The sequence below is a fragment of the Daphnia pulex genome, chromosome 5 (assembly GCF_021134715.1).
Source record: "Daphnia pulex isolate KAP4 chromosome 5, ASM2113471v1".
Taxonomy (NCBI): Eukaryota; Metazoa; Arthropoda; class Branchiopoda; order Diplostraca; family Daphniidae; genus Daphnia; species Daphnia pulex.
Genome location: NC_060021.1, coordinates 4,921,506 through 4,944,837, shown reverse-complemented (window position 1 = coordinate 4,944,837; position 23,332 = coordinate 4,921,506). Strand labels below are relative to the sequence as shown.

The following is a 23,332-nucleotide window of genomic DNA, read 5'->3' as shown; positions in this document are numbered from 1 at the left end:
TTGGCAAAATATTTCCCGAAGGCTGATGCGGAGCTTATTCTACATGCAGCGGAGAAGTGGTTGATTATGAACTGCAAAGAGTGAACTGCAAGAAATCAATTAAAAACCTCCTTCATATTTTTAATCAAATTATTGTCTAGGAAAGCAAAACACCCAAGAAACGAGGAATATTGGAAAATGGCAGAGTCGATCGCCGAATATTTTCCTTTTTTAGGAAATCGAGGGACACCCTGAAGTAAGTTATTATTTCTGTTTTGTTCAAAATTGTTTGTAAAATTCTCCTGTTCAAAGGACATAATTTTTTACTATAAGACAAAAAAGGGAACTTTAGAACACTACGTTCGAAATAAAAGAAGCCGTAAAAAAAAGGCTGAGCAGGAAGACGAAGGTGACCCATCAAAGGATAATACTCCAAAAAAGAAGAAGTAAATGTATGGTTATATGATCAAATTTATTATTTAATTAAAAAAATAACTCTGTTTTTTTTTAAAGGAAGAGCATGAGTCTTTTGGATGATTTTCCCCATGAAGAAGTAGATGAGGCAGAGCGTTACATGCCATCAACGTTGGTAAACGAACGGAATCGTACCAAAATGCTGCAAGCCCTTACCACTACTCAAAAGAGCAGGCGTTCAATCATGCATTTGAGTGCACAGTATAATCTCTTTTTAAATAGTTCATTTACAAGTTCATTGATAATAACTATCAACTAGCCCCTCGTTTCAATAAAAAGGAACTTAAACAGAATATGAAGGATCTTGGCTACTATGGAACCTTGGAGGAGGCTACTCTTGTTTCGAGTAAGTATGTATTATAGTGATTATCTTTTGACCAACAAATTTTAATTTGCTTTCCAAACGTAGTCGGTGTAGTACAGACAGCTATTCAAATATCACAAATCACTGGACTTCTTAGCTGGCTCTGTGATCTTGTCCGAGTGTTAATGGCAGAACCAGAAGGCAAAGAATCACCAGAAAAATTAATTGGTTTTGGTATTTCAATTTTTCCAAACTTAATGTGAATACCTTTTTTTTATATGTTATGGTTTTTACCTTGATTAGGTCAAGTTGTGCTTGGTTTATGGATGACAGTTTAAATTTGTCCGATGACATCCTCAGGTTATATGGTAAATTTACAAGAGTAGATTTTAATAAATTTTAAAATTATTGTTTATTGTAATATTTACATGGATTTATAGGGGAGAAGTTTCACGAAGAGGGCCGCGCAAAAATGCTTGAACAACAGATAAATCAAGTAAATGAGGAACTATGTGAGGCTATCCATGTAAAGAGTTCTCCGAATGAGATTAATTGTTTTTTTATTTGTTGACTTTTTTTGGTTAGTTCTTTTTACTTAAATTTTTATATGTGTGTCTAGTTTCAGTACTTGGATGAAACTTTTTAGAAGCTGAGGAAAAGTTGAAAAAGATTTCTGTTGAAGAAACTAAGCTGCAACAGTGCTGCAAAGACCTTGTATCTAAAGAAATGTACCTTGTGCGTGGTATCAAACTTATCAGTTAGTTTCTATCCTCTGTTCCATTACTGCGGACTTAGAAATTATTAATGGAAAATTTAAAAACCCAGAAAAGAAAATCGTTCTAGAATAGAAACGACTAGCTGCTGTACAAACAAAGATTGCGATCATTTTGATGTGCCGGTTTATCACGGCTCAATTCAATTTGCTGATTTATTATCGATCAATATTTATGCTTCCATCCAAGAGCGATTGCAACCGATGATAAGTACATGTTATTATTGGAAAAAGAAATTCACATTTGTTGGTCGAAGGACAAAGTTTATTGGAACGGTTCCAGGCCCCCAACCCCAATCAAAAGTCGATAATTTTCTTTTTGTTTCTTTTTAAATAAAAAACAATGCCCTAAAGTTATTTTTTGGTTTGCGCCGAACTCTCTCCAAGTGGTTTTGGCCATTAGTCCTCACTTCTCTCCTTTTTACTAGAGGGTCACCTGATGACACGGCTCCTAGTCACGCCAAAGTCGTTTATTTTTTCCCTAATAATCAATTGCGTTACGCACAAAAGTAGACCGTGACCATAATTTCACGATAAAAAACTCCAACGAAAATTTGGTTGCTACTCAAATTTAAAGGTGTAGACACACACATACTGTGGTATATTGATCCGAGTGTTACACAAAAGTGGCATAATATTTTGTTGTCGTAGCAGCTGGGTTTTATTTTATCGCTGACCCACCACGCCAACGGTTGGATATTCCTAGAAATTTCATTTGTTTCGTCGTCAGCAGCACAGCCAGTTTATTATATATTTGTTTGTTGTGAAATAAAATTATGAAAAATGGTTCAGACTGGTTATTGTGTTGGGTATAGTCCAGGTATTACGTGATTTAAGCCCAAAAGTGTTCGTGTTTCCCATTTTCCTTTCTTGTTTTGTCTGCTGCCAAGTATATATTTCGCTACTTTGTCGAAAAATCTCATGTGCTACTACTAAGCTAATCTACTACTGCTCTGATGGCATGTTATAACTTACATGGAACTTCATCTTTGCGGTCATAAATATCTTTATCTTCTCTTACGAGCTGGGCTCTGTAACCTCTTTGTTTCTTTTTCAACGAGAAATCGCTTACCTAGTTTTTTCTGTGGTGGCCCTTTCCCCCCTCGTGATTATCGTGATTATGTTCCATTTGACACCAAACCAGTAGGGATCACAATTTCATCGAACTGGAAACTTCGGACGTTAGCCAACTCTATAGTGAGTCGTACCTGTCGCGTCACGAAAACATTTTCGTGGCAATAGATTTAACCCATAAGTAATGGCTTTGACAATGAATTTAAATAGTAAAAACTGTCTATTGCAAATTTCACGGAACTTGACAATGTTTTTAAATGAAAACCAGTTCTCTGAAACTGTGAGTCTGAAAGAAAATCAAAAACTTGACAAAGAATGTTTTGTGAAGTATTTTAATGTAACTATTGTATACATTATAATAACTGATTATAATTACTGCAAAGGATTCTCCAAGTCTTGAAATTATTCTTAACAGATACCCTTTGCTTGTTCGCATGAACGAAGCGGTGGGTTATGACATATTTTTTTTCCTTAGTGGTGTATTTGTAACACAGAAACGTTTTCGGTCGATGAAGAATTGAAATTCGTAACTTGAAATTTCTTCGGGATTTCAAAGACAACTGGACTAGATTGGAATTAAAGATTTTGGAGTAAGCTGGCTGCAAGCTGGATTATGATGAGACTTAAAATCTAACAACATCAGCCAAACTTGATGATGAGGAATTTAGTAAGTTTATGTTTTAGAAATTAAAGACATATAGTAAATTTAAAACGTGTTATAGGAATGCCTGACCCTACATGCAACGTATTTGAACTATTGCTTCATCTTCTTCCAAATAATAATAAAAAAGAAATGGCTAGAGGAATTTTAAACCCAAGAATGTCTTTCCTTATTTCTTCAAAAATTCGAGTTACTTATTTTTTATATTTTTGGAATTGTAAGTAAACAAAAAAGCATTGACGTTGTACATAAGAAAAGGGTACGAAAGGAAGGACAGACAAAGAAGGGATGAATAGAGTGGGGAAGAAATGAGTCGGTCCCTCTTTTTCACTCTCCTTTGGTTTTCCGTTCGGACACTTTCTTATGGACAATGTCAATGCTTTTAGTTTGAGGTTACACCAAACCGGGGGTAAAAACTAACCAAGATGGCAACCTCAAACCAGTCTATACGCAATAGAATGAATAAAAAGTAATTCTGAACGAAAAAATATGAAAAAATAGCTAATGTAGAGAAATGCATGGGAATCACATCTATACTTTTATTTTAACTTAATTCTTCTATTTAAAAAATTGGCAGCGTAAAGAAAAAAAGTGTCCTAAATAGCCCCGGTCTCCCCTACATCTAATAACATACCCAAATCCAAAACAAGTTAATTTCTGAATCTGTTTTTATTCCAAATAGCCTATATTTACATACGATGTACAGTAGCTACCAAAAGTTTTCGAACGCCCGAGAGAACCTTATATAAAAAGGAGACTTTCACGGCGTTCCCAAAAATCAAATTTTTGACGAGAGAAGACGAATTTTTATTTGAAATTAGCTTTTGAGGTTGGCTACTTCCTGATTTTCTTTCAGATTTTTTTTGTTAACGGCAGGGCATCCATAAATGGATGTAAAAATTACGAACACGCGAGAGGAGCTTATCAAAATCCGGCTACTTTGCCGGTCTATAAATAGGGAGTATTCTATATTCGTAAGTCGAAGATGTTGCGTTCAAACCGCCGAGCGTTGAAATCTTTTATAATTAATATTCGGCTTCAGAATGTACAATTTAAGTGAAATAACCTTAAAATTTTTTTGAAAAAAAACGAAAGTTTAGCTCGTTTTAGGCTAAATTTAGAAACAAAACTTGGATTAATTTGGTTTGAAGTCTTAAAAACCGGCTTTGGTTCGATTTAAACCCAGAAAAAACGGACATATTTACCAGTTTGGGCCTCAAAAAAGCCCAAAGCGCTTGTCCTGTAGGTTTTTATAAAATTAGTTTTTGCTCTAACTCACCCGCTTTTTAGAAAAGCGATGTAAAACTCCCCCCACTTTCTGACAAAATTAAAAAACCCAAACTTTACAGTCAAATAGCTCCTAAACGGGTGGGAATTTCGTCTTTCTGCAAACGCAGGTAAATCCACTATGCAGAGACAAACATGACTATAATTTTAAAATATTTTTAAGGTCTTTTCCGGATTTAGATCTGGAAAGCCGCTCCGGGATTTCGGTCTACTTTAGTCGTGGATCGCTTGTTAATAGGGGTTATGAATGAAAACTTTATAAATGTCATGTCCAAGTAATTAACTTGGAGGCAAACAGATGGAAAAAATTATTTTGATCCTATTGCTTTTTTTATAGTTTTTGGTATTAGTAGGATCGGCGAGGTGTTCCAGTTGGACACACAGACGCAATTTTCTGCCACTGGTCGCCAAAAATGCTGAAACAAACTTCTGAGAATCCCAGAGAACTGATCCTCGTCGATCCGCCGTGCATCTGACGAGTGTAGGAAACCCGTCGACCCAGCGCTCCGTTCTTCGTCACCGTGTAAGTGAAATCAGACTCGGAGTGATCTCTGGTAATGGACGGAAGTCCCCCCCGACCCCGGAGTGCCTCCTCCACATCCTCCCACCAAATAAGCCGAGACGTAAACCGTCAAGTTTTTGATTTCACGAAAAACGTCGAGACGGAAAATTCTAGCGAAACAGGCGAGAGCCCAGTCCGTGTAGAATAGAGTTGGCGAATTGAGTTCGACATCGATTTCCTGGCGGCTACCTTCCAGGAAGTGCAGTGGATGGGTCGATTGCAAGTGAGGCACCATGCATCTCCTGCTGGAAACTATCCCACGAACACAAAAAGGGAGACACTGGTAGCGACGGAAAGGGCAGGTCGACTCGTGGGTATTTCTGCCCGACAACAAAATTGAACTTGTACATCCAAGTCCAGCGTTCTTGCAAGGGAACTTGAGCTGCTGTGAAATTCTATCCACAGAAAAGATTCTCATTTCCTACAACGTGGCATATCATCACCGGTGTGGTTGAAATTTAAGCTCGCGAAATTGTCCTCTTCAACATGCAAGGAAGATGTTGGATGTTGATAATACAACGTGACTATAGAACGTCAATTACCCACGTTGGGGTGCAATTAATTTAGAAAAATTTTCACAATATAAGATTTTTTGATTTAGCTACTGTACAAACCTTGACGAGAATTCAAAAAAAAAGTTTTCTTGTACCAAAATGGGAAAATGCCAAAGTATTCTCTGATTTCCTTAAAAATCGCTCATCAAGTAAATTATCGCTCTTAAGCTCTGGGATTTGTTGTGCGACTGTGTCCTTATGTTATAAAGGTGGAAATTTATGTATTCGAAGGACTGGCAGATGGTAACTTACTAAGTTTGACATCTCTTGAAAATCTCTTTACTGTTATTATTAGTCCCTACTAACACAGTAGGGGAGAACGGGGTCATCATGGACACGGGTCATATTGGACAAGTGCCATAAATGCTTCAGTTTATTGGGTAAAATTATATTTTTAAATTTTTATACGGATTTCATTTTATTACATCACAGAATATATTTTTATTACGATATCACTATTATTTTTTATGTAATCGCAAAATAAAAATAATCGACACATTTCATGTAATTTTCTTTTTCATTACGACTGTTAAAAAATAACTGAAAAACATTAAATATTATTAAAAAAATTACTAACATCATTAGAGTATTCATTTCTTTAATGTTTCCCGTAAAAAAATATTTTAATGTCAATTACATTAAAAAATATAAGCAAAATCAGAGATAAGGAGATGGGCCACTCTGTGTAAAGTCCAGCAGTCGACATTTTGCCCCCTCCCCCTCCTCGGACGACGAATTCGACTGCGCTGCTCCTTTTGCCGAGCTCCGGAAGCTTTGCCCTACTTGGCAGAAGGGGTGGTCCTGAAGGGGGAGAACTACTGGGAAATGCTTCCGGAGCTCTCCGAAAGGAGCAGCGCAGTCGAATTTCTTATGGAGTTTCGCCGGTGTGATTAGGACTATTAGTTTTATGTTTCCCATTTCAGTCGTCCTCAGTTTCTATTCATAATTCGATAACTAAATTCCTTAGTTATCAGGTAATCTTTTAAGTTTTATTTCCCCTCGATGGTCATTGTAGTTTTTTTATAATTTTTTTTGTAAACGTCCTACGTCCCTACCTTGTTTTAAAAAAATATCGCCATTTCCTGCCCCAAGGGAAGAATGGAAAGAAGAGACGAAGGAAGAAACTAAGAAAAGACAAAGGGGTGCGTGTTCTCTTTTCTCGGGGCAGGATAAAGTCTTTGAAAACAAAAGTCCTTTTTCTTAAAAATTAATCAAAAAGCCGCCATGCAGAAACGATTACCCAGTTCGTGTCACATTTTTTTCTTCGCTTTAATTGACTTGGCAACTTCGGACGTTAGCCAAGTCTATCCTATTTTTTATAAACTGCGCCCAGCTCCCGCGTATTACTCTTGACCGGTAGGTGTCGTATCCACTCCACTTTCTCTGTAGACGAAGTCAGCGTACGCTTCTCAGGCGTGAGGTTCCCCTCTATGTTTGCAAAGAACGAAGCAATACAACTGAACGATGAACGAAATAAAGTTAAAAAGGCGAATTAGATATAGTAAAAAAAAATGTAAACTGGATCGTCGGACGTGTTGGCTACATGTCGTAATGTATGATAATGTATGATAATGTATAAATATGGATTAAATTGAAATAACTTATAAAAATTGATTCGTCAATCGTTTCATCATCTTTCAGAGACACAATTTTCTTCATTGCATTTTCATCAAAAAACTTTTGCACGTTCTTTTCCATGTTTGAAAAACAGTGAATGTCCCTGAGATCTCTTGTCTCTTTTGATAAATTTATCATTTTGCCAGGTGTTGTATTTGCGAGGCCTACTGCCTGTTTCTTTACATTTCTACGTCCTTTTTTTTTGGGTAACCCTTTTTCGTTTTGTAGAAAACCGAATCATACGCAAAAAATTTCTGGACCACCAACGCCCCATTTTAGGAAGATGACCTATGATGTATTAAAGCCTAAAACGATTTCCTCTGCTCACGGCAGTCTAGCGTACGCTTCTGAGGATCGAGGTTCCCTTCTATGTGTGCAAAGAACGAAGCAAAACGACTGAACGATGAATGAAATAAAGTTAAAAAGGCGAATTAGATATAGTAAAAAAAAATTTAAAATGAATCGTCGTACGTGTTGGCTACATGTCGTAATCCGGGTAAGAATCCTAGAGAGACTCCTTTCAGTGCGATGGAGTCTTCAGTTTGGCTTTGGGGCAGTAGGTTTAACCGATATTGCATTTTCCTTCTTCTTTTCGTTTACTAGCGGAATTTGGGACTCAGTATCATTTGGTTTCTTTAAGAGCTGGAGCCGGGGTAATGAGATAAAAAATCATAAAATTTCGCTTACAGAGTAATGGGACAAACTCAAGGTTCAATCCAATTAGATAAATTTTTAAAAAAAGGCAGGGTTATTGTATTGGCAGGGTTAAAACGGTACAGGATAAAACCACATAGTTGCGACGGATAAAACCGCACCTGTTGGGTACTGGCATCCGACCCTTTCATCATTGCAAACCTCTCTAACGTGTATTTACTGGTGATTTAGAATCAAACATGTAGGGCCTTGGCTTATTGTGCGAAGTGGATCCGGATCATACTTTTGTTTCCGCAGTTTCTCCACCAAAACGTTAATCTAGATAGGGAAACGACGAAAAAAGTTAATAAATAAATTTATATGAAAACTTGATGAATCATGCAAACCTTTTTGTTGACAATTTAATCGCCGTGACATAATGCGCCAATATATCTGATTTGATTAGACAGGTGTTTACACGAGGCTTGCTTGATGTTCACCGGTTAAGATTTTTTTCTCTCAAATAGACTGAGACGGACATCGAAGAACGCTTTAAAAATGTCATTAATTGAGTCATACATCTTCAGAAAGCCGTTTGGCTTGGTTTTGGAGGCAGACAGTTCAGCACTTTGAAACCGACAGCTTTAGAGGCAGGTGCCTTTCCAGGTTCAGCTTCTGCTTTCGGTTCTTCGCCCGCCTTCTTGCCTTTTTAAGGTGGAATTTGTTCTGGATTGTTATCCTGCTCAGATTGGTCATTCGAGCTAACATTTGAAGGAGCAACCACCTTCTTTTTCAATCTGGATTTCTTTGCAGGTGTAAAGCAAACATTTCGTCATCCGAATCCTGGCGAGACAATATTGGAATCGTCTGAGTCGTTGGCACTGTCTGCTATTGGAGCAGGCGAGAGTGGCTGGTTGTTGTTTTGGGCCTCAATGGTACTAGTCCACAGGCCTTGCTTTTGCCTGACGATCCAATTGTACTGACAGGTGCGGTGACACATCTTAGCACTGGACGGAGTGTTTTCCCGTCTTTAAAGAGTAAAGGGGCAAATTCCGGCCGGGGAGCTTTCGCACCTTGGGTGGGTCTTGGTGATTTTCCTCGACCCTCGCGGCAGAATCTTTCGCTGTCCAACTGTTAAACCATCCATGATTGAATGTGCACAACGTCCATATTCAATGTTGGTGAACCGGACTAACTCTCTATGCAAAAATTCGTAGTAACTGACTTGTTTTGTGTCTCTCCCATAAAGGTGGAGTTCCGGATTTTGTCTTTCACGGAGCTGCTAACACACCTTATTCCCGTAGGACTCCGGAGTTGCCGTATCTTCTTGTATTCTACGAGCTACTGTGCTCTTCTAGCTTGCTCCCCGAGTACGTCGCTTGGGAGCTTCTGTGGTTGTTTCTGGTGGTCCTTGATAGGGCTTGAAAGTCAAACTGACGACTTGAACAGAGTTAGAGATTAGCTTTTGATTTAGGGACTGCTCTAGGAGCTTACCCTGTGCTAAGCCAGATTGGACAGGACGTTTAACGGATATCCGGGCTAAGACTAACGGAGATATCCCATCTTGGACTGGGGCTGGCTGCCTTGGTTGTTGAGGCGGGTTCAGCGATCTGTTGAAGGGCTCCAATAACTCCTAGCGTTTGGTGCAGTGCTGGTGGTAGGGACGGGGCTTCCCGATCTCTCCACTAACCCTCGTGGGGCCGGTTGCTTGCGAACTAATACCTTGTTACAGTTCATGGCTAATCTTGACTACACTCGTATGATGCACAGCCTCGTATATGGGTGAAATATTATCCGTGTCAGCAGCTTGCTCATCGAAATGGAGATTTGGAAAGGGTTACCAGCATCTGAACCTCCCTGTGGGTTATAAATAAGAGGTTTCTACAGATTCTAAGTATTTTCATGTAAAATTAAACGAAATTATGTATCTGCAACCGAGTACAGAACTGGCCATTAGAACGGAGTAAGTTTATGTTGTTAGTACCGAGGAAGTCTTGAGCAAACCAATTATGGTTTTAATCAAATTTCCTTCACCGTAGTTGCAGAGCGAATGAGCAGCTATACGAGACCGGCGAGATGGGCTTCTGTTACTCCTTCCTTGCCAATGCTATGTTGATGCAAGTAAAGGTAATCTTTCGTTGCACAATTGTTATACCATCCATGATTGAATGTTTGCAACGTCTATATTCAATGTTGGGGAACCGGACTAACTCTCTTTATGCACAAATTCGTAGTAACTGACTTTTTTCTTTTGTTTCTCTCCCATAAGGTTGGAGTTCCGGATTTGGTATTTCACGGAGCTGCTTACACGACTTATTCCAAAAATCCAACCAGCCTTTGTGCCATGTTGAATATTCGTGGGCAGGGGAATATTCAGCCTGGAGAAATCCGGGGTGCAGTGAACTAGACCTAAAATGACGGTGTCCAGCCGTAATTAAGATATTGGATTTATAAGACTACCTCCGCTGGAAAACTTGCCAACTACCATTACTTTGTCGGGGTATCTGGGACGGTTAAACTGACCAAAGCAACCTAGGGCGATCAAATAGGGTAAAGAACCAAAAATTTTCACGAATAAAAATAAATTAAAACTCAGCCTTACTGGCGATCTGGCATCCCCTCCTTCTCTCTGGAAACAGATTCAATGAAATTTTGTTTTTACGAGTTCTTCCTACAATCCAGATAACGCATTTTTTAACACAATTTCAAGAAAGCAAAAAAAGTTTGGGAAAATCCAATCCTGTAAAATTATGTCTTTTCCAGAACTAAAGTAAAAATTGAAATGAAAAAATAACTTTGAATCGTTTGATATGTTCTAATCTTTAGAAATACCAGATAGTATACGGAAATTGGAGAAAATTTAGAAAACTCGGGACGGGGAAAAAAGTAAAAATAAGAAAAATAAGAAATATAAGAAAAATAAGGAAAATTGAGAAGAACATTAACGTCAGTTAAACGATAAATTTAAATACACTGTAGCAGTTTCTAATTGAATAAAATGCAAAGGTTATAGCAACAATAGTATTTAAGAATCAGGTCAGTGTGTTCTGTTTCATTCGTGATGCAAAACTGAAAACTAATATTAGGTTTTGTCCAGGATATTATTTGGCTTTAGAACAATAACAAATATGGACTAGGCTGTTTCATGACAAATGTCAGTTCTGTGCGTCGATATTTGGGGGGACGAGCTTGAATATTTTTATGCACACCTACACTGTTATTTATGCTCATGTCGGTAGAAGGAGTGGGGTTGCGTGGACATACTACCTTGTACGGTAGGCAATTAATTCGAGCTTGATATTTTTTGTTACCTCAGGGATCACTACGGGTATATTTTAGAATTGAAATTCAAATATATAGAAGAAACGCCAAGCGTAAAAGTTATCCTTGGTGGCCAACGATTTTGCTCACCCTTCCTCTGTTTATGTTCTTTGGACGAAAGCAACGTGCATCGAGAAATTAGCATTTGTTTGGGAATAATCAACCCTACCTAAGTACCAACGTCGTTGTATATAATTTAATTTTATTTTACATGGTAGATTTGCTTACTTCATTTTTGTTCTTATTGTTACATAATAATTAATTACCTTATGGAATTGGTAAACTTCAATATTTGTGCCTGGTTGGGACAACCGTGGTGTTATATACAAGGTCATAGTTTAAATGTTCCCAGAGTACCAAGGATCAAATGAATTCGCCATCAAACCAGAGGAAACATACAGAGACGTCATCGTGCTCAAAGACGCTGTCAACGACAACACAGGAGGCAGCTTAACCAAATTAATTGTGAAGATAAAACAGGAAAAAAGTGAGAAGATATACCATTAAAGAATTCACACATCACATAATTATAAAATTGTAGAGCTGTAACCGTTGAAGCCTGTGTTTGAACTTTAATCTTCACAAACTATTACGAAAAAAACTCGATTTTCCTTTTTTATAAAAACCCAAACACACACACAGACATGATGAATACATACACTATCAGTTTATTTTAATTAAAAAAACCAATTATCAGCCAAAGTTGAGCACATGTGACAAGTTATCTGGATGTGAATCGACTGAATTGAAGAAGAAGAGAGCCAAAATATAAATCCATAGGGTACACAAACGACTAAGAGGACATTGTTCTGGCAAAAAATGGCTGACAGAGGATGCAATGACCTGCAATATGTGAGAAAGAAACCTTTTAGAATGAAACACACTCATAGAAATAACAGATGCACACAATATACAGCAACAGAAACACTTACACAAACACACACAACACCGTAGTTTATTTGAATGTAAACACCGTTTATCGACCTTCTTTAACTGCCTAACTGGCTCTGAAAACAGGTTAAATGAAATTAAATTTGGACGAGTTCTTCCAAAAAACAAGGCATGTTAAACACAATGTCAAGGAAGCTGAAAATAAACGTACATTTTACTGCTGCTTTGGATCCCAAACAGCACATTTGGCTCCAAAGGACCCTTTTGGTCCCTATAAATTTTTCCCCAGTCTACTCTGTGAAGTTCCCAAGAAATTTATCTCAAAACCATATTTTTTGTTACCCGAAAGCTGATGCATGATAGCTTCCTAAGTTGGTCTTGGATGCTCTACAGGAAGATGTCAGAAACGCCAAAAATGAAAAATGTGATAATAGCTGATAATGTAAAAGAAATGATCCTTCATCCTCTCTCATACTAAGATATCCATATTCATACTTTGAAAACAACTTCTTATACCTTCCCTTTTGAAAAACATCTTAGGTACGTGACTGGCACACTCCAAACTAACGTTACCTCATTCGTTACATTTGCTTAATTTTTTCTGAACACTTTTTACACTTTAAGTTACTTTCAGTATTATTCATAACATTCAATCATAAAATTCAATTCAATTTAAGATTTTCTTTTTTTACTTGGAAGATCATGATAATTACGTATTTCGAATTAACGTTGGTAAACAATGCGAAGGGACATTTCTACCAAGCCATTGGATCAGGGACTCAACGCATTTTGGTCTTTCGTGTCAAATTTCACAAATGAATGCAATCTTCATCGAGAGATTCAAATCTGTTTGAGATCCCTTATTGATTCGACATATCAAACTGGCAGTTAATACAGGCTCATCAACAATTTCGTTATTAATAATACATACATTTTTTATTTGGTAGATTAACTTATTCCATTTTTAAGCTTATTGTTACACAGACTTGCCTTTACCTTTTTCCAGGAAACCAAAATATTTTGTCCTGGATAGCCCGATCGTCGTTTGAGAGACGGGGTTATTGATGAGTTGATCAGCACCGAGAGTGGTCGGTATAGAGGGGATTTACAATAACGTCATCAAGTGAAATGCCACCATTATAGATGAAACAGGTGACACTAAATTCGATTCATAAGTTTAAAGTGGTTCAATTGTACCTCTACCACACCTATCAACCTGTCAACGATCTATTACTCTGCTCGAAATCCGTCTTTTTACGCTAGCACCCCATCATACTACATTACACCAGCAGTTGTATATTATTTCAATGACTTCGATGAATCTGTGTATGATCATTCATTACGTACTAATTTATCGTTTTACAGCATCATCAAGTTGGTCATTGAATATATATTGTTTTCTGAACATTACTCTTCGAAATATTGCTTCCAATGGAATATCAAATCATTATGAGTCCATTAAATTCGATACAAGAATACGGACTTCTAGTTCTACATTGGCTTAGAGAACTTCAAAGAAACAAAAAAATTAAATAAATAATTATTTTACTTTTTACGTATCGTGCATACTGTAGACGACTGTACCGGGCGTCGTCAAGCACTGCTACTTAGCCATGCACGCTCACCAGTCACGACGAATGTGAGTTTGACTTAGTGTGTTTTAACAATTTAAAGTTTAAAGGAACTTTTTTCTTTATTGTTTTTTCTATTACATCGAGCCTCCTGCCAACATCATTATAAAAAAAATGATAGTGTAAAAAACGTTATTGCTGTTTTGTTCAAAAAACATTCTGCTTTTTGAAGAAACAATTGAGTTGTCGAAACCAGCGTTTTCGTGAAGTGCTGTTAAATATGAGTATAAAATGTTTGCCTGAAAACTGGGATGACATAATTGATGGCCAGATTAACAGATCCCAGAATCTAAAATGTGTCTGTTTTTTTTATCTTGATGATAAGTAATAACACTTTTTAACAGCAATAATTGAATCAAGGTGAAATGATAACTAATATTTGATGTAGTTGTGTACAAGATAAGATTCAGAGTTAATTTTATATTTGTATTATTTCTGTTCCAAATAGGTTTTTTGCATCAAACCTTGTGACTCACCATCAACAGGTGCCAGCTGCACTATTCTGGCCATACTGTGCCATGCATGGAGGGCATTGCATCACATCCCCAAGTTTTGAGCCAGAAATCCAGTGGAACCTAAATGAAACACACCTGCATATTAAGGTTTATGCTCGTGAACACCTTACCTCTCACACTAATCTTATTTCACAATCCCAGCCAATGTAAATGAAAGTGTTAGTTTTTTGGCACTGTAAGTTTGCTGTTGTTATTCTTCAGCATAGCTTATTTTTACGCATAGATTAACATTCTTTTTTGTTTGTTCCACTTGTTATTCATGTGGTCATGAGTCCAGGACAGCTTTCTTCCAATCGTAATTGATTAAATGGGCTTTATGGTGGAGCGTAAAACGAATACCATCAACAAGAATCGGGTATAAGGAAAAGTCATACAGGGAGGCTTGGTGTTATTCGTTCAACCTAGTTACACGATGACATCGCATATGGCCTTATTTGACTCGTAATACCCCAAAACGAGAAACTGAGAAATGTTTAAGGAATTAAGTTCTTGAATTGGTATTAAGGTAAACATACCAGTGACGTAATCACTGCATGAAATAGCCTACTTGTTCTAACCATGCAGTGATATTTGATTTTTAAAAACCGTATGCTCAAAGCTGCCTATCATACTGAAGTTGAAAAATTTGTTCGGTCAAAGCTACGCGTTCTTGGCCTTTACTTTAAACCGAGGGGCATGCTTTAGGCTCTCTATCAAAGTCTAGCGACCAGTATTATGTGCAGAGATTTGGTAATCTTCGGCTGTCATCCACCAGGAGCGCGAGGGATAGTGATAAAAAATGCCGACTAGGCTGGGTGAGAAATTGGCCGAATGAGCCCTTTTCTAGATTTCTAATAACTCGGCCAATCAAATCTGAAAAAAAAGATTTCCTTTTGGATTGGCATTAAAGGTTGGCCAAGCAATGTTTTGCGAGAATTCATTTTTTTTTTACTTTTTCCAAAAAAGGGATACAAAAGACCCCCTACCCCCCCCCCCCCAACCCACACTAAAATCGACAAAATTCTAAAAACCCAAACTTTAAAATGAAATATCTCCCGAACGGCAGGGAATATTAGAATTCTGCAATAACAGGCATATCCGGAGTCGAAAACTGGATAGAACTGTTTTTTTGTTTTTTGTTTTTTTAAATTTTAGATCATTTGGCGGAATAAGAATACAATTATGCGAAAAGGAATAAGTAATACGGTCCCCGCAGGACCTACGAACGAGTTTCCGTATCGGGTCCAAAATGATAGCAAACAGATTAGAGTTTTGAATTATGAGAAGAACAATACAATGCTTAACTAAATTCTTCCTTCCACGTCTTCCTCTGCGCCGCTGTGGTTTTTTTGGAGGAATGTGTTGCACTTGAGGAAGGTGTTGTACTTGTTCCATATTTCAGTGGTGTAATTGTTGGAGAGGTCGTCAGAATGGTTTATGACTTTATGTTGGTCCAAAGGTAAGTAAGAAAACAGGATTGAAAATTAAAGAGAAAAAAGAAAAAACGAAGTAAAAAATAGAAATAATTTTTGATACGAAAGCCCAAAAGTTTTGTACTACGGTATTATTGAACTATTACAATCCAGTGCAAAAACTAGGATCAATAAAAACTTTAGACTTCACTGGATTTCTCTATGCGCGTTACATTATTGATTGCTTGTTAGGAAACAAACTATCAAGTTCAACTCTATTTTCGTAGAAAAAGTTTCAGTTTTCAGTTAAGAAAAAATTTCCACAGAATAGTATTTTTTTCAGATTTTTTACAAGGCTCTCAATTGCACGGTTGGAGCAACCTGCAACCTTTACCCCTCCCCCCCCCCTTGACGATGGCACGTCAAACTGTGAACCATGCTGCTAACGATACTGGGGCAGGCATCAGCACTGGTGGGTTACTTGTCCACCATTACGGGCTTGGACCATACGAGTGTTTAAAAAAGCGACACTTAACGAATCAGAGAGGGTATCGACATAGCACGATAGGGTTCATAATATTTAAAAACAGACTTCTCTGGAGAGTCATGAAACGATTTATAAAGAAGTCAGGACGTCTTGACTGTGCATATTTTCTCTCTCTCGAATCGTTTCTTTTAATCAAGGCGTCGGGGATCGCTTGTCTCAGGGCCAATCAATCCGTGGCTATACCGAAGGCCCTCATCCGAGGATCTGGAATATCCAACCAAGTCAGGTAGGCACAAAAAAGGATTGTATAGGTAACCCTGGGGTGTACCTGATATGACGCTAGAGACAGATTCCCGAGTTAGTATTTCAGAGATTTAGTGTTGTTAAAACACATCGAAAATTTAAAACAAAATGAGCTAATTAGGGAAATTTAAGCAGACTACGGACTCCATAGCAACGAAAAAAACAGCTGTTTTAAGAATACTTTTTTTTAATATGGCAAAGGAGTTGAATAAATTATATAACGATTTATTTCTTCTTTAGCCCAAGAATTCGGTGACAACTGACAAAAAACAACTGACAAAGAATTCAGTGAGGACTGACAAACAACAACTGACAAAGAAAGGTGATTTTAATGCTGATAATTGGAAAATTGCTCGAAATCGCGTAGCGACTGAAGAGCAGTTGAGATTGTATGGAAAGTAAAGCGTCCAGGACTCGTTGAAGGAATCCTGGAAACATAAATAATGTATTTGATTTGAATCACCTCTTTTAAATGCTTTAATGTCTCGTTACCGAGGAAGAGTCCCATTTCCTAGTTTGATGAGCCAGTCAGCGTGCTCTTGACTCCCCGCCACAGTCTGCATATTTTCATGAAGTTTAAGTTGGTTGAAACGGGGCCAAGTTTCGCAAGTCTTGATCGTAATTTCAACCACTTTGACTCTATTGCCATGCTTGACGACCTGGTAGACACTGACGAAAATCCCCTCCCAGTAGAAAAAATTTTTCTTCCGTAAGGTGAGTTGTTTCTCATAACATTCCTAAGAATCCTTTCTATTGCCTTTAGAGCGTAACGTTACATCATTGTTGCTTCGTCACAGATTATTAGGCTAGCATCACGAATCAATTGTGCGCCGTATTCATGTTCTTCTATTCTTGATGTTGTGGTCTCGGTAATGGGCGGATAGATTTGAAATTTGGAATGGTAAGTGGCTCCGTTTGTTAAAAGGGTAGCAGCGATTCCAGTTGAAGCCACCGATATCACTTTTTTCCCTTGACCTTGCAGGACGTTGATGAGGGTGTTGTACAGAAACGTCTTCCCAGTGCCACCTGGACCGTCTAAGAAAAATGTACGTGGCTGAATCAAGTTTGTGCTGGGTGCATTAATAGAAAGCATAATTTGGTCGAATGCTTCACGCTGGGATGTGTTTAGTTGGGCCACCATTCTCTCCCCCATTAATCTTCTTTCTTGCCTTGTTATCACGCTATTTTCACAGTTTTCGTTAGCAACCAATTGATTAATCATTTGAAAATCTGGCAATGGCAGATTGAATGTCTGAAAGTCGACCGTTCATCTTCAGACTGTCTTGAATGCACTTGAGAGCCAGATTCTTCGCGATTTCAGCATCGTGTCCACTTCTAGTGTAGTCCTCAATCATAAACGGAAGATTGTTTTCAAAAAGAAGAAAGGCATTCGTCGGCGAACACAGACAGCAAATGTCAACAAAAAGTTGCTTCAATTCCGTAGGCATTTGAAATGCGGCAGCCTCCTGCATGACTCCCAAGTACTGTGGTCTTCAAGATGGTTCCTCGAGATGGCGGCAGCCCTGAAACACGACACATCAGAGTGATTTAGAGAAATAATAATGTAGATATATAGAGCTTAAAAACTTACTTGAACGTTGGATGCTCAACACCCCTGTGAATTTTTAGACTCTGAAAGCTTGTAGCCCCTTTGACGTTCAAAAGAAGCAATCGAAGACAGAATCGTTCAATTTGCCGAATGCTGACAGAGTAGATCTTGCTGATTAAGTTAGTTTTTTTTTGCGAGGCTTCCAAGTACCGTCAAAAACATAATGCAGGGGGATTTCTCTGTAAAACATGTCTCTGGCAGCAGGATTCGTTCGATTCAAATTAAACATAGCTGTCAGAGTGGTGTTTTTCGAGGCAGCTTTGTCGACAGCCTGCTGTTCCAATCCAGGTGTGAAGAAGACTGGCTCTTCTCGTGGAAGATGAACTGCTAGTCGTTGGATTGAATGGAATTTGTAGGACAAAGGGAACTTTGACAAACGCCAGAAGGCTTCGGGTGCGCTCACGTACCTATTGTCCCGGTATTGAGCTATTTCATCCCACTTAATTGCAAATGCATGACCTTGTGCTTGCGCACCCTGAGCACCTTGTTCTTGCGTACCTTAGGCACCTTGTTCTTGCGTACCTTGGGCACCTTGTGTCCCGGTGATTGTTTTGGTTCCTTGACAGTCGAACCCCTTATGTACGTATTTGAAAAGATACTTCATGCTTTTGATGGATGCGCAGTACTCGACGTTGATGTGCGCGTTGTATTTCAAACATAGGTATGGATTGTAAGGGACAACCCATCTGTTGTCCACCTGATAAATCTTGTTGTTCCGCTTTAATGGATTTGTTTGTCCAGCTCTTCTGCGATACGTAGGGAACCCGTTGTTGCTCATGACAGTCTTAGGAACGAATTCTTTTGGGAGGGATTTGGTACATTCGCCATCATCCATGCACGGTGATTTGTCATTGAGATCTTTCCCACACGGTCCATGAATCATGTTGGACATGATGATTTCAAAAAGCCTTGGGTGGGTTTCCTTATCAGATATTTCTGCACAAATAGTTTGGTCGATGTCGGCTGATGTTCTGGGTATGTCGGGTTTGTCTATCCAGATGAGCATATGACATTGAGGGAGTCCACGCTTCCGGAATTCGATAACGTGAATTCTTGCAATAACTGCGCCGAAAATTTGACGTTTTTGAATGTCTTCGACTATCTCATTTTTCTTCAAGTTATAAACTCTTGATACGACATCAGGTCTGTCTGAAGCAGAGTGGTACCAAGGGATGCTGTTTGTGATTTCTGGCCACTTTGGGTTACACGTAAATGTTACAAAGAAGGTCGGTTTTCCAAATTTCGCGCAGATGGCCATTGAGTCCTGATATGCTTGCTGTATGAACCTAAGACTTCCTATGAAACTTGATGGCAGAATGTAGGTCATTCCTACGGTAAGATTTTCTCTTTCCGCTCTGTTGTTTAAAAAGTCCATCAGGCCGTTGTATTGGGCTACGTGTAGATCGGCCTGATGTTCTTGTAGATATCTAAGTCGGTTTCCTTCCGTCTTAATGAAGGAATCCGTCAAATAAGGCTGGAAAAGCTGTCCAGAATAAAGGATGATGTTAAAATTGCCCCCAATAGAAATCCGGTAGAGGTAATAATCACATTGCGTGACTCTTGTCCTTTTGCCTTGTTATTAAAAAGCACATTTATTAATAAATTAAAAAACAAAATAATTTTTTGTAAAATTTCATTACCACGTCTTCTATTTATGCTTTGGTCTTCGTGATCACCCACCGTTTCTTCAAAATCAAATTCTTGATCCTCAGCCTCCTCTGTTGTAGTTTCACCTCCTGGTCCCCTTTCATTGGATACCACATCTGGATCTTCTTCTTTGTCGTTTTCTCCTTCTGCTTCCCTTCGTTCATCATTCGTTCTGTAAATAATGTTTGGGTTCCATCCGCTGTCACCGTTTGGAAAGAGCAAGGGACAGCTCATAGGGTCACACATTGATTTGTTTGGGTCAATTTGGATGAATCTCCGTCCTCTTGTCAGAATCAGAAGATGGCCGTGAATGTCTCGATCTGAAGGAGGAGCTCCATCAACGCTTTTGAAAACGACACCAATCTCATTATTTGTTTGATTATTGTATCGCCTTTGATCTTGGCTTTTGTCATTGTGAATTAGCATTGAAACAGCAAATTGTTCTCTATTATCAGCTACGGCATTCCGCTGTTCTTCTTCAAAGAGTTGGTGCATCGATTTGTACAAATGCGCGTATGGATTTACTTCGCGAAGCATAGTGTCCAATGCAATCATCCCCAATCGCTCGCAGCCTGCATTTGCCTCGTTGTGCAGTCGGATGTTTGTCGCCTGAGCCGAATCCATGAAGTAAAGATCAGCATATCGTGGGGTATGTGAATCTTGACCAACAGAGCTCGTCGTGTGGTACACCATTCCATGGATACGACAGCAATATGGTCCCTTACCAGGCGGCACACACAAGTGCACAATTGTAGTTCCGTATTTTCCTCATAAAGTTTGTTGCCTGTGGGTGACTGTTAGTCAAAAGGCTTTTGAGAAATTCGGGACATTCCTTTAGATCAGGGAGACTAACTTTGCCTTTATTGCAACAATTAGAGAACTTTTTATCGCTTGACATCTCTTTTTTGAAATGGAGAGCGTGACAGTATCCGCATTTCCAGTCCATCCTACCACAGTCATGAGTGGGAATACTGTCTTCACGTAATACTTCTCTTTGATCCAATCGGTGAGTTCTGGCAATTCGAGTTTGTCTTGTTTGTTGACGAAGTTCCCTCAAGAATTCCTCGCGATATTCACGCTCGGTTTCTGTTTCTACCGGAACTATTTCAGCGTGTGGTTGAATGTCTTCATCGTTTAGATCCTCAGTAGCCTCCTCTAAAGGGACGCCAGGCTCGTCCATGTCTTGTTGCTGGTCTGTTTCCATTGGCTCCTCTAAAGGTGCTCCGAGCCCGTCCATGTCTTGTTGCTGGTCTGCTTCATCTTCGTTTGGTTCTCCTTCCTGGACCGGGGGCACAAAGTCAGCTTGCGCAGCTCTTCCGTCAGGTTCCACAGGATTCAGTCAGCGTCTTTTTTCGCGGTTATACTTCTCACGATCATATTCTCGTTGTTGCGCCAATCGTTTCTCTCTAACGGCAGGAGATTCATTTTGTCTTCGATCTCGTTGTTTTTGAGCTTTTGCATTTTTCTCCTCTTGTGTAAGAGTTCGTTTCGGAGGCATTCTCCAATTGATGCCAAAACACTTCTAAACCAAAACCTGGTCAAAATTCAAAAAAATTCAGTTTTAGTACAATTGTTATCATTTAAGTACATTCTGGAACATGATAGTATAAACTGTGAATTTATTTCAAGAAGTTTCTGAGATTTTAAGTTTGTGAGAGGCTAAATAGGCGACTTTAAACAAAATTAAATCTCCAGAGAACTCCTAGATGGCTCACCTTTACAATCGCCACAATCTTCATAAAAGTGGAGCATCTAGCGGTCAAAATTACAACTCTAAAAATTGAAATTTTCGAAGTAATGCTAAACCATATAAATATCTTAATTTTACAAATTTCATTTTGCTACAATTGTTGTAATTGAAGTACATTTTGGAACTATATAGCATTCACTGTGAATTGTTTTAATGACATTATTTAGTTTCTGAGATTAAAACTAAATCTCTAGAGCACTCCTAGATGGCTCACCTTTACTACAATCTTCATAAAAGTGGCGCATCTAGCGGTCAAAATTTCAACCATAGAAGTTTTAATTTTCGAATTCGTATTTAAATCCTATAAATATTTTACTTGTGATCTTACGGATCTTGACAATTTTTGTCACGCGCAACACTTTGCTTAATTCGTAATGCTTAACCATATAAATATCTAAATTTTACAAATTTCATTTTTGCTACAATTGTTATAATTGAAGTACATTTTGGATTTATACAGCATTAACTGTGAATTGTTTTAATGAAATTATTTAGTTTCTGAGATTGTAACGTTCGTGAGAGTCTAAAAAGGAGATTTAAAACAAAACTAAATCTCCAGAGCAATCCTAGCTGGCGCACCTTTGCTACAATTTTCATAAAATTGTCGCATCTAGCGGTCAAAATTACAACTCTAAAAGTTAAAATTTTCGAATTCGTTATTCAAAATCATAGAAATATTTTACTTGTGATCTTAATATATCTGGTAAAATATTTGTCACGCGCAACACTTTGCTCAATTCGCAATGCTTAACCATATAAATATCTTAATTTTACAAATTTAATTTTTGCTACAATTGTTATAATTGAAGTACATTTTGGATTTATACAGCATTAACTGTGAATTGTTTTACTGAATTTATTTAATTTCTGAGATTGTAACGTTCGTGAGAGTCTAAAAAGGAGACTTAAAACAAAATCTCCAGAGCAATCCTAGCTGGCGCACCTTTGCTACAATCTTCATAAAATTGGCGCATCTAGCGGTCAAAATTACAACTCTAAAAGTTAAAATTTTCGAATTCGTAATTCAAAATCATAGAAATATTTTACTTGTGATCTTAATATATCTGGTAAAATATTTGTCACGCGCAACACTTTACTCAATTCGTAATGCTTAACCATATAAATATCTTAATTTTACAAATTTAATTTTGCTACAATTGTTATAATTGAAGTACATTTTGGAATTATACAGCATTAACTGTGAATTGTTTTAATGAAATTATTTAGTTTCTGAGATTGTAACGTTCGTGAGAGTCTAAAAAGGAGACTTAAAACCAAACTAATCTCCAGAGCAATCCTAGCTGGCGCACCTTTACCACAATCTTCATAAAATTGGCGCATCTAGCGGTCAAAATTACAACTCTAAAAGTTAAAATTTTCGAATTCGTAATTCAAAATCATAGAAATATTTTACTTGTGATCTTAATATATCTGGTAAAATATTTGTCACGCGCAACACTTTGCTTAATTCGTAATGCTTAACCATATAAATATCTTAATTTTACAAATTTCATTTTTGTTTCATGACTTGTGATTTTGTAAAAGATTTCTGGGCGCAAGCTCCTTCTCCTTTCTCGTCTTTGTTTGCCCCTTTTTCCCCAATACACGTGAAACATCTGATTAGGTCCACGCTATGGGATATCTGGAGCAAAGAGTGGGTCTCCATACCGACTAATTTAAGTGCCAAAGCCTTCTTCCCAGTTGTGCGGTCTGCCAATGTACTTCTTGAACGTAGAACTAATGCCACCTCTACCCAGCTCATCACCGGACACTGCTTCCTAAATTCTTATCTACACCGTTTAGGCCTCTCTCCTTCCGCTTCCTGCCTGTGTGGTGCCCCCTCCGAGACTATTCCACATTTCATTCTTCA

The 23,332-nt window shown here is 38.1% G+C and overlaps 1 protein-coding gene across 1 annotated transcript; it reads right to left on the bottom strand.

Moving 5' to 3' along the window:
* Window positions 1-18,564: 18,564 nt before the first annotated feature.
* On the bottom strand, window positions 18,565-22,948 carry LOC124194809. The gene is made up of 11 exons (XM_046589195.1): window positions 22,877-22,948; window positions 22,779-22,803; window positions 22,653-22,660; window positions 22,510-22,572; window positions 22,406-22,436; window positions 21,779-21,856; window positions 21,301-21,323; window positions 21,077-21,234; window positions 20,497-21,025; window positions 19,706-20,432; window positions 18,565-19,637 (listed from the first exon to the last, which is right to left on the bottom strand). The coding sequence occupies exons 1-11, from the start codon at window positions 22,946-22,948 to the stop codon at window positions 18,565-18,567; spliced, it is 2,787 nt and encodes a 928-aa protein (XP_046445151.1).
* Window positions 22,949-23,332: the final 384 nt, after the last annotated feature.

What these genes read in the sequence shown, in the direction of transcription:
- LOC124194809 (XM_046589195.1), bottom strand. Translation starts at nt 22,948, where the DNA reads ATGGTTAAGCATTACGAATTAAGCAAAGTGTTGCGCGTGACAAATATT. An exon ending in CAGATATATTAAGATCACAA is followed by an intron (nt 22,437 to 22,509) that starts GTAAAATATTTC and finishes TTTGACCGCTAG; the next exon opens with ATGCGCCAATTTTATGAAGA. An exon ending in CGAGAATATGATCGTGAGAA is followed by an intron (nt 21,026 to 21,076) that starts GTATAACCGCGA and finishes ACCTGACGGAAG; the next exon opens with AGCTGCGCAAGCTGACTTTG.